This window comes from Sminthopsis crassicaudata, chromosome 2, assembly GCF_048593235.1.
Source record: "Sminthopsis crassicaudata isolate SCR6 chromosome 2, ASM4859323v1, whole genome shotgun sequence".
NCBI classification, from domain to species: domain Eukaryota; kingdom Metazoa; phylum Chordata; class Mammalia; order Dasyuromorphia; family Dasyuridae; genus Sminthopsis; species Sminthopsis crassicaudata.
The window spans coordinates 245,671,191-245,683,742 of NC_133618.1; the positions used below are offsets into that span (position 1 = coordinate 245,671,191).

General features: G+C 41.7%; 1 protein-coding gene across 2 annotated transcripts in view; it reads left to right on the forward strand.

The window, feature by feature from the left end:
• The window catches only part of ZNF831 (zinc finger protein 831), an 85,655-nt gene that overhangs the window by 35,240 nt on the left and 37,863 nt on the right, over positions 1–12,552 (forward strand). For both annotated transcript variants that reach the window (XM_074288713.1, XM_074288714.1), the window contains exons 2-3: positions 4,461–8,649; positions 10,669–10,817. In XM_074288713.1, the coding sequence (XP_074144814.1) occupies positions 4,498–8,649; positions 10,669–10,817 (4,301 nt within the window). In that variant the 5' untranslated portion in view covers positions 4,461–4,497. The remainder of the gene's footprint in view (positions 1–4,460; positions 8,650–10,668; positions 10,818–12,552) is intronic.

Sequence of the window (12,552 nt, forward strand, 5' to 3'; positions counted from 1 at the left end):
TAAGTTTGGGCTTAGAAGTGGAGCATTGTGTCTTATGTGAACCCTCAACTAGCTTATTTTCAGGAATTGTTTTTTTCCCCAAATTTATTTTATTTGAAGAAACAATATGAAAAAAGAAAAACAGAAAGGCAATAAAAAACAAAATGAAACAAAGAGAAGATACCTTTATCATATGTTCAGTAAAACATCAGGGAGGATTCAAAATATATAACACCAAATACCAATTTAAGAAAGTATATATGAGTAGAAGAAATTATATTCATGAGTGTCTCTTTTCTTTACTTCTATGTAAATTGTTCTTTTGTTCTCTGCTCCACACTTTTAAAAAATTCTTTTTCCCCTTTTTCATTCCACTCCCCCCCCCACTAGCTCCAAGCCAGTTATAGTTAAAAAAGGATTGGTTTATATATATATATTTAGACATACATACACACATATCTATCTCCTTTTCATCCGCCTACCCCAAGCAAGCTACAGTTAAGAAAAGATATATTTATGTATACATATGTAGGTGTATATATATATATATATATATATATATATATATATATATATGTATATATATATACATATACACACACACACACACACACATCCATACATATACTCTCCATACATAAGTTTTTCCTATCTTTGCTGAGTCATTAAATTCTGCTCTATTACTTGACTTACTATTACTTAACCTCTCCTCATCCAAGGATTCCTCTCTCATCTTCTTCCCTCATCCTTTGCTTCCCCATCCACTTGTCCCTCACCCCTTATTTCTTTATAGATTTTGGAGGGTCCTATATCCTTCATGGTGTATGTATATGTATATACAGTGTTGCCTATTGAACTATTCCTGATGTGAGTAGGTTTTCAGAACTACGAGCCCTCCTCCTCCATTGATGCTTCTGTATTTGCTCTTCCTCTGCATCTCATTTGTATAACATGATTACATTTTTTACCTTTGCTCTGCTAATTTTTCTTTGGAGATTACCTATTGTTGATATAAATCTTAAACATAGAGTATATATTTCCCATGTATAAAGAACAATTTGTCCATGTTGATTTTGAGGTTGAGTTCCTTAAAATTACTCTTTGATATTGGCTATCATATATTAAATTTTCTGTTAAGTTTGGTTTGGTTCCTGAAAATCTGCATGTTTATTGAATGCTCATTTTTTCTCATTCAAAATTATAGGTAATTTTTCTGGATATAATATTTTGGCTGAAGACCCTCGTTCTTTTGCTTGTCTGTAGATATAATTCCAAGACCTGTAGTCTTTTATTGTAGCTGCTGATAAACCTAGTACAATTCTAATTATAGCTCCAGTGTATTTGAATTGTTTTTTTTTTCTTGTTTCTTGCAAAATTTCCTCTTTCATCTGGCAATCATATTCCTATGTGTTTTCCACAAAGGATCTCTTTGAGGTGATGATTAGTGGATTTTATTCTATTTCTACTTTCCCCTCATGTTCCATTACTCCAGGACAGTTTTCTAGGATTATTTTCTGCATTATTGTTCAAGGTTCTCTTTTTAGTCACAATTTTCTGGCAGTCCAATTATTCTTACTTACATTTTCTCTTCTTGATCTGTTCTCTAGATCTGTTGTTTTTCTTATGAGATGTTTCACATTCTGTTCTATTTTCTCATTTTTTATCATCTGTTTTGTTATTTCTTGGTCTCTCATAGCCTCACTGGCTTCCCTTTGCCGATTCTAATTTTCAATTCTCAGAAATTGTTAAAATGAGAATCATAATCAGGTCAATTCTCCTAGATTGTCCTGTTTGTGTAAAATTGAGAAGCACACACTCTTTCATTCACCTCTAATGACTTTTGGTGTGGGACAAAAAACTTGGCCCAGTTTTCCAGGAGTTAGCATCTTTAAAAGACAGTCACAAAAATCTTTGAGATCTTGATTAGCATATCTTTAGAAAATTCTGGGACTTGGCCAAGTCAGGTGGATTCTGCCTGGATTTACACTTATTCTAAACTCTATAGATCTTCCAGCCCTTCCCCTGAGACCTTAAAAATTGTGTACCCCAAAATGAAAATTGCTCATTCATTATGAATGCTTTCTATGTTGTATCTGCTTGAGCCTGTGAAGCTTTTTCACATAAAATAAATAGCACCCTTTTGTAACCTCTCATGGATACCTGTGACATAATTTATTTATGTTGTGAACTAAATTTCTATTATACTATTTTTATATAACATTCTTTTATAATATATTGCTCTCCTGAATCTATTTCCTATTACCACTCTACTTCCTATTTTACCTCTTCATTACCAAAAGATTGGAAAGGCTCCAAGGAAAGAGACTTGGCTACCAGGTGAATTTTTTAGACAGCTCTTAAAAGAGCTTCAGTTTATAAAATATATAACTATTCACACAATGCTTTTGTGTTCCTAAAGCACTTTACTGTGGATTTTCTCATTTGACCCCACAGTAATCTTGTGAAGCAATTGGTACAGGTACTATTGTCTCCATTTTACAAATGTGGAAACTGATACCTAGAGAAATTTGACCAATGTAACAGCTAGTAAATGGTGGAGCTCTTGATGTAAGTCTTTGGCTTTCAAGTTTCATGGTATCCACTGGTATCTCTGTGTATCATGACTTCATTGTTGAGGAGCTAGTTTTGGAATCCAAAAACCCTGGATTTATTGAGAGAGAGGAGGCTCCTTGCACCTTTGTATCCTCAGCACCTGGCATTGCACTTGGACAAGCTCCCTGAGGCTCTTTGAAATACATTAAAGTACAGATAAATTGCAGATCTGTATTAGTGGGAAAAGTTTCCATAGTGAGAGAACCTTACATGGCTCAGTACACAAGCTGAATGAAAACAACCACAAGGCTTGAGATTTCTAGAATGTCAAGAAGGAATGGATACAGTAGTGGGACTTAGGGAAGAATACTTCCCAGGGTTGTTGTGTATGCCAAATGACACAAGACAGTGTCTGGCGCCTAGGAGGCCTTCTATAAATATTAGTTATTATTGCTGTGGTTGTTAATTTTGCTATTCTGTACTCTGGCCTCTGTGGCACTTGAACAAATCTCCAGAAGGAATCTTATGGTTGCGCCTCTCTTCAGAGGAAGTCTCACATCCGGCCCTGCTGAGTTGTATCTTGCAGGTCTGGGTAAGTTCCTCAAATTGCTAGGCCAAGAATGGGAAAGAGCTTTGTGATCTCAGTGACTATCTCAGGCTGGTAAAGAGAGGCAGCTTATTTCCCAAGGAAAACCAGGTAATTTGGATATGAAAATCAGGGGACTGCATGGAGTTTTGGTTTTTATTCTTTCTCTGGTGTATAATGGCTTCTTTTTTTAAACAGAAGACTTAGTTAATGTAGTATAGAATTTAGAGTCAGGAGAAACTTTGGAAATAGTATAGTCCAAACCCCTCTTTGTATAGAGAAGGAAATAGGCCTAGGCTAATTAGTAACAGCTGGCATGTATATAGTACTTAGAGTTTTCAGTGAGCTTTTCATTTGGGCCACACAACAGCCTTGTGACAAAGTACAACAATTATTATCCCTGCTTTACAAATGTGAAAACAGGCTCAGAGAAAACAGGGTTGGTCACAAGGTTTATAGTTTCAGGGAGGATTTGAATCCAGGACTCCCTGAGTCTCAAATCTTCACTCTGCACCTTCCATTGTTGTTGATGGTGCAGCAGATAGAGCACTGGGTCAGGAGTCAGGAAGAGCTGATTTAAAATCCAGACTTAGATACTTATCAGCTGTGTACCATAATGCCAATGGTCATCCAAACATTTCTCTGTTTTCACTGCTGACATGAAAGTGTGGGGATGTATGTGGGTTTGGAAAAAAATGGTTTTGACTTTGGGGAAGGGGCATGACTAGAGAATTCAAGTATCTGACCAACTGTCATGGAATTTAAAGATTAGACTTGTTCTGCTTGGCCCCCAAAGGAAAGAAGGAAACAAGCATTTATTAAACACCTATTATATGCAGGTATTGTACTAAGCACTTTACATTTATATCTCATTTGATCTTTACAGTAATTAACATCACTTTAAAGTTAAGGAAACTGTGTTAAACAGAAGTTGAGTGTTTTGTCCAAGGTCATACAGCTGGTAAGTGTATGTGGACAGATTTAAGCACAAGTCGGTCTGACTCCAGACCTAGAATTCCATCTTGTTTTTATTTAGTATTTTATTTTCCCCACTTATATGTAAAAACATTTTTTAGCATCATTCTTAAAACTTTGAGCAAATTCATGGTTCAAGTTACAGATATGTCTTATATTCTTGGGACAAGTAACTACCTCCATATGGGCATCAGTTTCTATAGTTATAAAATGAGGTGGGGTGGACCAGCTGATTCTAAGGTCCTTTTCCTCTCTAACATGCACCAGATTCTATGAATTGGTTCATCACTAAGGTACATTTCAGCATTGAAACTCACTCATTTTATATTTCGCTGTAAACTCAGGTGTCTATAATTGTTGCCCACAGATCATTCCAGTGCCCGGCATGTGCCAGCGGCTGTGAGATGGAGGTGCCCCCAGCCAGCTGTACAACCATCCCAGCCACAAATCAGCCAGTACAGACCCTGTGCCTCCCAGCTTCCCATACCAAGCAGCCATCACCGCATCCCACCGGCCCTGTCATCTTGCAACCTGAACCAAGTCTGCCTCCCACGGTGTATCTGAAGGCCCTTACCATCCCCTTGTACCACCCTGTCCAGTCTGGATGCTTCCAGCCAAGTCACTCGCTGGTAGCCAGTGGGGGCAGCTTCAGCCTGGACAGCAGCAACCTTCCCTTAATCTTGAGCCCGCTGCTACACTCAGAGAGGGCAGAAGTATCCCAGCCAAGGAAGCCTCAGAGCCAAACATTGACTGTGAACATTGTGGGTGCTCTCCCTGTCTTGTCCCCCGCTGCCTCCTGCTCAAACACAGCCTTGGGAAGCCCAGGGAAGTCTCGCAACGCAGGCAAGTATCTCTGCCAGCACTGTGGGCGGGACTGCCTAAAGCCCAGTGTGCTTGAGAAGCACATCCGTTCCCACACGGGGGAGAGGCCTTTCCCTTGTACCACTTGTGGCATTGCCTTCAAGACCCAGAGCAATCTGTACAAGCACAGGAGAACTCAGACACACATCAACAATACTCGGCTATCATCGGAGTCTGACAGCAGCAGCCTCCTGGAAGATGGTGACAGGCTGGGAGAAACCCTCCCACAATCCTCCAAAACAGAGCAGAGTGGGGAGGAAAAAGAAGAGGCAGGAGAGGAAGATGGCACTTTGGAAATCACTAGCTCTCCCAGTGCCCAGGAAGTTGGGCACACAGGGCTCTCGGGTTTGAATTCTTTTTCATTCAAGAGCCTGGAAGTTTCTCCGAGCCATGGGCCCACTCTTGGGACCTCAGACAAGGAGACCCTATTAGAACCTCCCCTCAAGGCTTCCTCAGGACTTTTGCCAGCTGGTGTGCCCCAGAGATGGAAGATGCAGGAACAGCGGTCTCCAACAGCCAGTAAGCACAGTCAGCTGCAGAGACAGCAAGCAACCTACTCTGAGAAGCACTGGGACTTTAAGGTGTCTGAAGGCAAGCTGAAGAAATGTGAGAGCACAGACTCGGGCTATCTCTCACGATCTGACAGTGTGGAGCAGCAGGTTCTGTCCTCTAGTCCCCTGCACAGCCTGTCTGAACACAGTGTGGAGTCCGAGAATGAGACTCCGCCGGGTCTCCCAAAAGGGATGGCATCAGCTGGGGCCAAAGGCCATCCCGGGGAAAGAGCGAACGCCCTGATCCTAGAGAAAAAGAAGCTAGAGGAACACATTTCCAAACTCATCTCCCACAATAAGGCTGTGGTGGATGACACCCAACTGGACAATGTCAGGCCCAGGAAGACCATCCTTTCAAAGCAGGGAAGCATTGATCTCCCAATGCCTTACACCTACAAAGACTCCTTCCATTTTGATATCAGATCCCTCAATGCCACCCGGAAGAAGAATATTACATTATGCTCTGTCAAATCTACCTTCACTCCCCTTGAAAAATCTAAGCCTCTCTTCTTCCACTCAGTCCCTACTCAGTTTTCCACTACTGTGGATTGTGTGCCTGTCACGAGGAGCAATTCCCTGCCATTTGTTGAAGGCACCAGAGCCTTTCAGGACAAAGCAGAGAACCCTTGGGTATCCTGCCTCTCGAAGCATTCCCCAAGTCCTGGCTCCTCACACCATCTGCAGGATGACAGTTCTGGACCTCGGGCTGTGGATTTTCCCAGCAGTCACCCTCGGGCCCTGGTCAGACAAGCTGCAGTGGAGGATCTGCCCCTGAGCCATCCCACTGATAATCAGGCATCTGTGGAAGAGCATAGTGGTGTGAAAAAACTGAGTGGGGAGGGGAGCTCTGTGAAATGCAAGGTGGCAGGAAAGAAATTCAGTCAAAAAAAACTGAAGATGTTCTCCCAGGAGAAGTGGCAAATGTATGGGGATGAAACATTTAAGAAAATATATCAGAAAATGAAAACTAGTCGAAGTGTCAAGAAGCCAAGGGAAACAAGGTTGTGTGACATGAGAAACTTGGGCTCTGATACAAAGGAGACTGAGGATGGAGAGGGCATGGCAGGGGCCAGAGATACCAGGGCTTCCACATGTGGGGCTATTATTTCGAATTCCCAGGTCACATCTCCATCGGTGGCAAAAGTTACAGAGCCCGACTCTAGGGGACACCAAGCCCAAGCAGTTTCATTATCTGAGAATCTGAGTGGTTTTGCAGAATCTAAGGAAACATCTCAGCTGATAGGAAGCAGTTGCCATCCTAGAGTAAACAGAGCTGGGTCATCCCCCACCCTGAGCTGGAGCATCACCTCCAATATCATTAATCACATAGGTAGCCAGGACCCTGTGACAGCTCCGAATGGCCAGCAAGCAGTGGTGCCCAAGATGCCAAAGGAAGCCTGTGCATCTTGTCTCCCTGCCCTCAGTGCTGATGATAGGAAGTCTTACACTGCCATTTCACAAGACTCTTCCTCCCTTATCCTAGATCAGGAAACCGTTCCTCTCAGTGATGGGGAAGACCAGGAAAGGTGTCAGTGGGCCCAAATGTCTCTGAGGTTGCACAGCTGTAGCCCTGGCAAAACTTTTCCAGAGTCAGAAAAGCTCCCATCTGAGAGAAAAAAACTAAAGGTGGAGGAACTGAATAGTAAAAAGAATTGGGTGTTCCTGGAATCAGAAGGGGAAGGGAATAAAATGTCTGATTGTTCCTCCCCTGCTACCTCCTCAGAATCTAGGACAGATAAAGCTCAGGGGGGAGAGGGTGGCTTAGATACAAGACCAAGTGAGTGGAGCAGGAGTATTAAAGATATCTCGGAGAAAGAGAGAGATAGTAGTGAGGGAGGTGGTACAGGAGAGGCCATGTCATCTGTCTCAGATGCAGAGAATGTGTCATTAGCATCATTTTCTGCTATATTGGGGCTTGGATTGACAAACAGAAAAGACTCTAAACATTCTTCTTTTTGTGACTCTGAAGCTGGAGGAACCAGGAAAGTTTCTGAGCCCCCAGAAGAAAGTCATTTCCCTTCTTTGATTACAACTGCAAGTGCCACTTCTAAGCTGGCCATTCCTCAGAAAGACAATGCGTTTTCTCCAAAGTACATCCTCCAGTTACCCCAAGAAGATTCTCGAACTGAATTATCGGTTACCATGAGCAAGGAGCAGAAAGATATGTCCCTTAAAGGCAGCAAAAAGGCAAATGAGATTGAATCTCTGGCTGGGTCTTTATCTCTTCCCCAGGCAGAATGTTCAGCAGGTGGGATGGGTTTGCAGCTTAATAGTGTAACATCTACTATGGCTATGACATCTTGTTTGTCTCCCAGATCCTCCCCCTCCATCAGCAAGCTTCCTGAGCTAGTCAGTGGCAGGGAGAGTCCCAAACACACTCAGCCAAGAGATGAGAGAGCAGGGACTGGAGACCTGGAGGTCAGTAAGGCACAAGCAGCAGAGGAGGCCTTAGGCAGAGCCCTGTGCTGCTTCCAGCAGGCTCCGGAAAAGGTTCCTTTTCCCTCCATATACACAAGTAGCTTTCTCTTATTAGATGACATTAAAAGGGAGAGTCAGCTCTTCCGCCACCTCCATTCGGGGAGTCCCACTTTACTGGTGACAACTACGTCTGAAAGAGTTGTCTCTGCTTGGGATAGTTCTGAACAGCTGCTTCCAGGCAGGGAGCCCAGCGAGCCTTCCTCCCCAGGGCTGCAGCATCCTCAGGAAGGCTCAGTGAGCTCTCCCAGGTCCCTGGAGAACACCAGCAGGTGCCACTCATTTGAAAGCTTTTACTGCCATGCCCTTCCTGCTCCGCCCCAAGCCTCCCCGACCTGGCCCCAAATCAGCTCGACTTCACACTCAGGGTCCCCTTGGAGCTTGGGGGCCAGGGGCTCCTTCCCTTCCCTAAGTGCTGAGCCTCGCCTTACGTGGTGTTGCCTCAGCAGGAGCCTCCCTCTGCCCGCGGAGCAGAAGGAAAAGGCCCACTCGGTGTATTCCTCTTTGCATATCTGTGACAATAACTTTAGGGAAGAGGATGCAAGTTCTAGGAGGGACTTTTCCTTTCTCAATGTGAAAAACATGACCCAGGCAGTCACCTACGGATTGACAAGTGGAAGCCTGAAAACACTGGTATCTTCACTGTCTTGGGGGCAGCAGAAACAAAAGGTAACTATCCGGCCATTGCCCCAGTCCTAGAATATACGAGCCTGAAGGGACCTTAGTAATCATCAGGTCCAACTGTCTCACCTTACAAATAGGAAAACTAGGCCTTAAGTGGGTGAATGATTTGTTCAGAGGCAGAATCCAGGTCTCTGGACACTTAGTTGTTTAATTAAATTCAGGAGACATTTATGAAGGGCTTACATTGTGCAGAATTCCACCCAGAAGTTCTCCAGTGCCTCATCATGTCCTGGAGGTGACTTTGGGTTCTGGAAGGCCCTGCCAGCTGAGTGCAAGTCCTGGAAAGCCTTGCCACATTTGTGTGTCTGACTGCTAAAGGCAGGCCTAACTGGGGACAACGTAGGAATTTTTTTGATCATGGCATTTTTTCACAAGAAGAATTTGGTCACAAAGCAATTCTTACTAAGTTGTGAAGTTGCAATATGCTTTAAAGGAAGTAAAGGGAAGGGAGGGAACAAGCATTTATTAAATAGTTACTATATGCTAAGCACTGCACAGTTTCTGAATTAGTCATTGGATCTTCACAACTCTCCAGGAGGTGCCATTATTATTTTTTTCCATTTTACAGTTGAGGAAACTGAGGCAAACAGAGGCTAAGTGACTTGTCCAAAGTCACAGTAAGTATCTGAGGCTGTATTTTTTACTGTACCACCTCAGGGAAAGCATCCTCAGCAGTGAAATGAACTGATATATAGCCACACATTATATATCAGTGTGGTTGCTGGGCAGAAAAAGGTGACCACCTTTTCCCCCCTACATCTATTCCTTGCCTTTACAGAGCTTATAGTTTAAAAGGGGGAGATATGTCCATAGATAATCATAATATAAATTATAATGAACTATGTTCTTAGGAAAGATTTAGGATTTTTAGATTTAGATCTAAAAGAACTTTCTGAGCCATCTAAATCATTTTTCAGATGAGGAAACAGAGGCACAGAGCAGTCAAATAACTTGCCCAGGATCACTCAGAACTAGCAAAGCCAAGATTCCAATCCAGATTTTGGACTCTCAATTTAGCACTCTTTTTTACTAAACCACATTGCTTAACATATTGTCCTTACAATCACATCACCTCTCAGGCCAAGGTGATACTTAGGCATGATTTTTAATATTTATAAATTAGAGATGGGGACATTGCTAGCTCAAAGACTGTGTCTGTGAGAGTCATGTTTCCTTTTTAGGAAGATGTGGTGGGATGGGAAGGGGAGATGTGGAATCCTTATATTCCTTTTTGATGTTCCAATTCAGTTTGGGTTCTGAGTTAACAATGCAGGAGGGGATTTTTTTTTTTTTAACTAGAGCACTAGATCTTGTATAGAATATTTCTCTAGAAGCCAGCCATTTTTCACCTAGGCCTCAGTCTCTAAGTTTAGCACTGTTTCTTATAACATCTATTGTGTGGTTTGGGAAAGATTGTTAGGTCTAGGGGTGGGAGTCCAAAATTTCTCTATCTCCCTCTTCCCCTGCCAAAGGTTTCAGCAAAGTCCTCCCCTAGTTTCATTATGTCTCTGGTTCATCATCAGAGGTTAAACTTTCACTCCAAAGAACCCATTTACAATAGTGGTCTAGGCCAGTGGTATCAAACTCAAATAGAAACAGGTTCCTACTGGCTACATATTGCCTTAGAAAAGCACAAAGTAACAATATATAGATTGAATTATATTTTTATTTATTTTGTGAAACATTTTCCAATTACATTTTAATATGGTTCAGACCTTACTCAGAATTCTGTAGGCTGAGAGTTTGACACTTCTGATTTACAGAAATTCTATACTAACAAGAGTCAGAGTTGCACATGGAATTCAGGCTACTTTTTATGTTTGAGTGTGTCTTAATTTGTCTAGTGGTAAAATGAATTTGAGCTCATTTGTCACTGAAGGGAAAAGAAATGGGATGATTGTGGAGAGCAACTTGACTTAAGCTTCTGATTAAGCTTTTATCACTTGGCTCAGGAGTTCTCCAAGGCTTTGAGCCCTGTGATGACCATACAACTGGTATTTTCAGCTGTCCCGGGCAATAGGTGCAGGGAGAGTGTCTGGTGAAAAGGTTTCAGAGCCAAAGAAGAAAAGAGAAGTACCCTGTAGGAGGGGAAAGGCGCCTACAAATCTTCCTGGTGTGAGCAACAAGCAGAAGAGAAAGATCCACCCCAAGAGGTAAGAAATATGGTTTCAAGTCCTTCCTAATCACCTCCTATGACCATGCTTCCAGAAAAACAAAACTGCAGTTAATGATGAGCTCTAGAGCTCTTAAGATATCCACAGCTAGCAGCTGTTGCAGTTTTAGAAAGTTATTCACACAACAAAGAAATTATTCCTTAAGAGAGCTTTGTATTTTCATGCTAAATAAAGACTTCAAATCTGCTTTCTAAAGCCAGCTGCTTCTTTCTCCCTAGTAGGATCCTAGGCCTAGATTTTTTTTCATCATAGTTTGAAGGTCCCCAACTCAGTTAATAATCAGTAGTACTTGAATTGAGAGTGTGTCACACTCTTGCTGAAAAGTCCTTTGTAGCTGTCTATTGCCTTTAGGATAAAATCCAAACACCTTAATCTAGCATTCAAAGCCTTCCAATGTTCTCCCAACCTCCTTTCTTCCCTTCTTCCCTTCCTCCCTTCTTCCTAATGGCACTGATGGAAGCTTTGTCAGTATTGAAACTAGGTCTAAATCACGTGATCCCTATTCCCAGAGCAGGAAGATGAAGTCTTGAAGAAAGATCCTAGGAAATCATATGATCTCTAAAAGGTTATGTGGCCTATGGAAAGCAGACAACATTGGTGACCATTGATCAAGGATGGTTACATCCTTTTAGTCTATCCAATGAAAAGCCTGGGTCTTTTTCTGTTTAACCTGGTGTTCTACTTCAGCTGGCCAGGTACTAGGAGCACGTGGCAGAAGCTGGAATAGCTCCCAGGTGTGTCTGGGCCTCTCCCTACAGGGACTAAATAAATCCTTTCTCTTCCTACGTGAAGATGTCTGTGATTAGTTAATTTGGGGAAGGGGTCTAGCACTTGTCCCACACATTTCTTCTCTCCCTCATTTCTCTCCTTTCCTGGCTCTGTGCTAAATGGTAAAGATATAAAAAGAAGCAACACCAGTTCAGAATGTAATAGGAGCTTACATTTTGATGGGGTGAGATAACATGTAAATAAATAAAATTAGATTCAATACAGGGTAGATGAAAGGAATTTGAGGGGACTATCCCTGGGGCATGGGGTCTTGAGTCTTGTTTCAACTTTATAGTGATAGAGATCAGAGACTGGGCCTGAAATTTCCATAGCTAAGGGAACTCCCATATAAAGAAATTTTCTATGCCAATGAAATGGTCATCTGCTCTTCATTTTATAGTCTTAGAGACTTTCTTAGGATAGTGAGGGATTAACTGAAATACCTGTGTCACACAGCCATTGTATGACAGTGGTGGGATTTGAATAGTAGTCTTTCTTGGATTTTGAGGCCTGCTGTCTGCTACTTTGCCATGCTGCCTATAAATTGTACTTCACAACATTTTATTTGATCTTGGTGCTTTTTATTTTCCCTCATTATTCACTTCCTAACAAACATTTCTGCCATCGTTTTCCATTAAAAAAACCAAACATATAAACAAAACTACCATTTGAGGAATAGAAAATAACAGTAGAAGTTATGCTATATATTTATGGACTGGATATATATATATATATATATACACATATAGCTTTAAATTGAAAATGATTAAAATCAAAGTATATATATATATATGTATATATATATATATATATATATATATATACATATATATATATATACTTTGATTTTAATAAATTGAGCCATTGTTCATTTTATTTGAGTTGTTGCTTTTTAGTGTTTCCTTCATTTACATTTCTATCTTGTGTATATTATACTTTGGGTTTT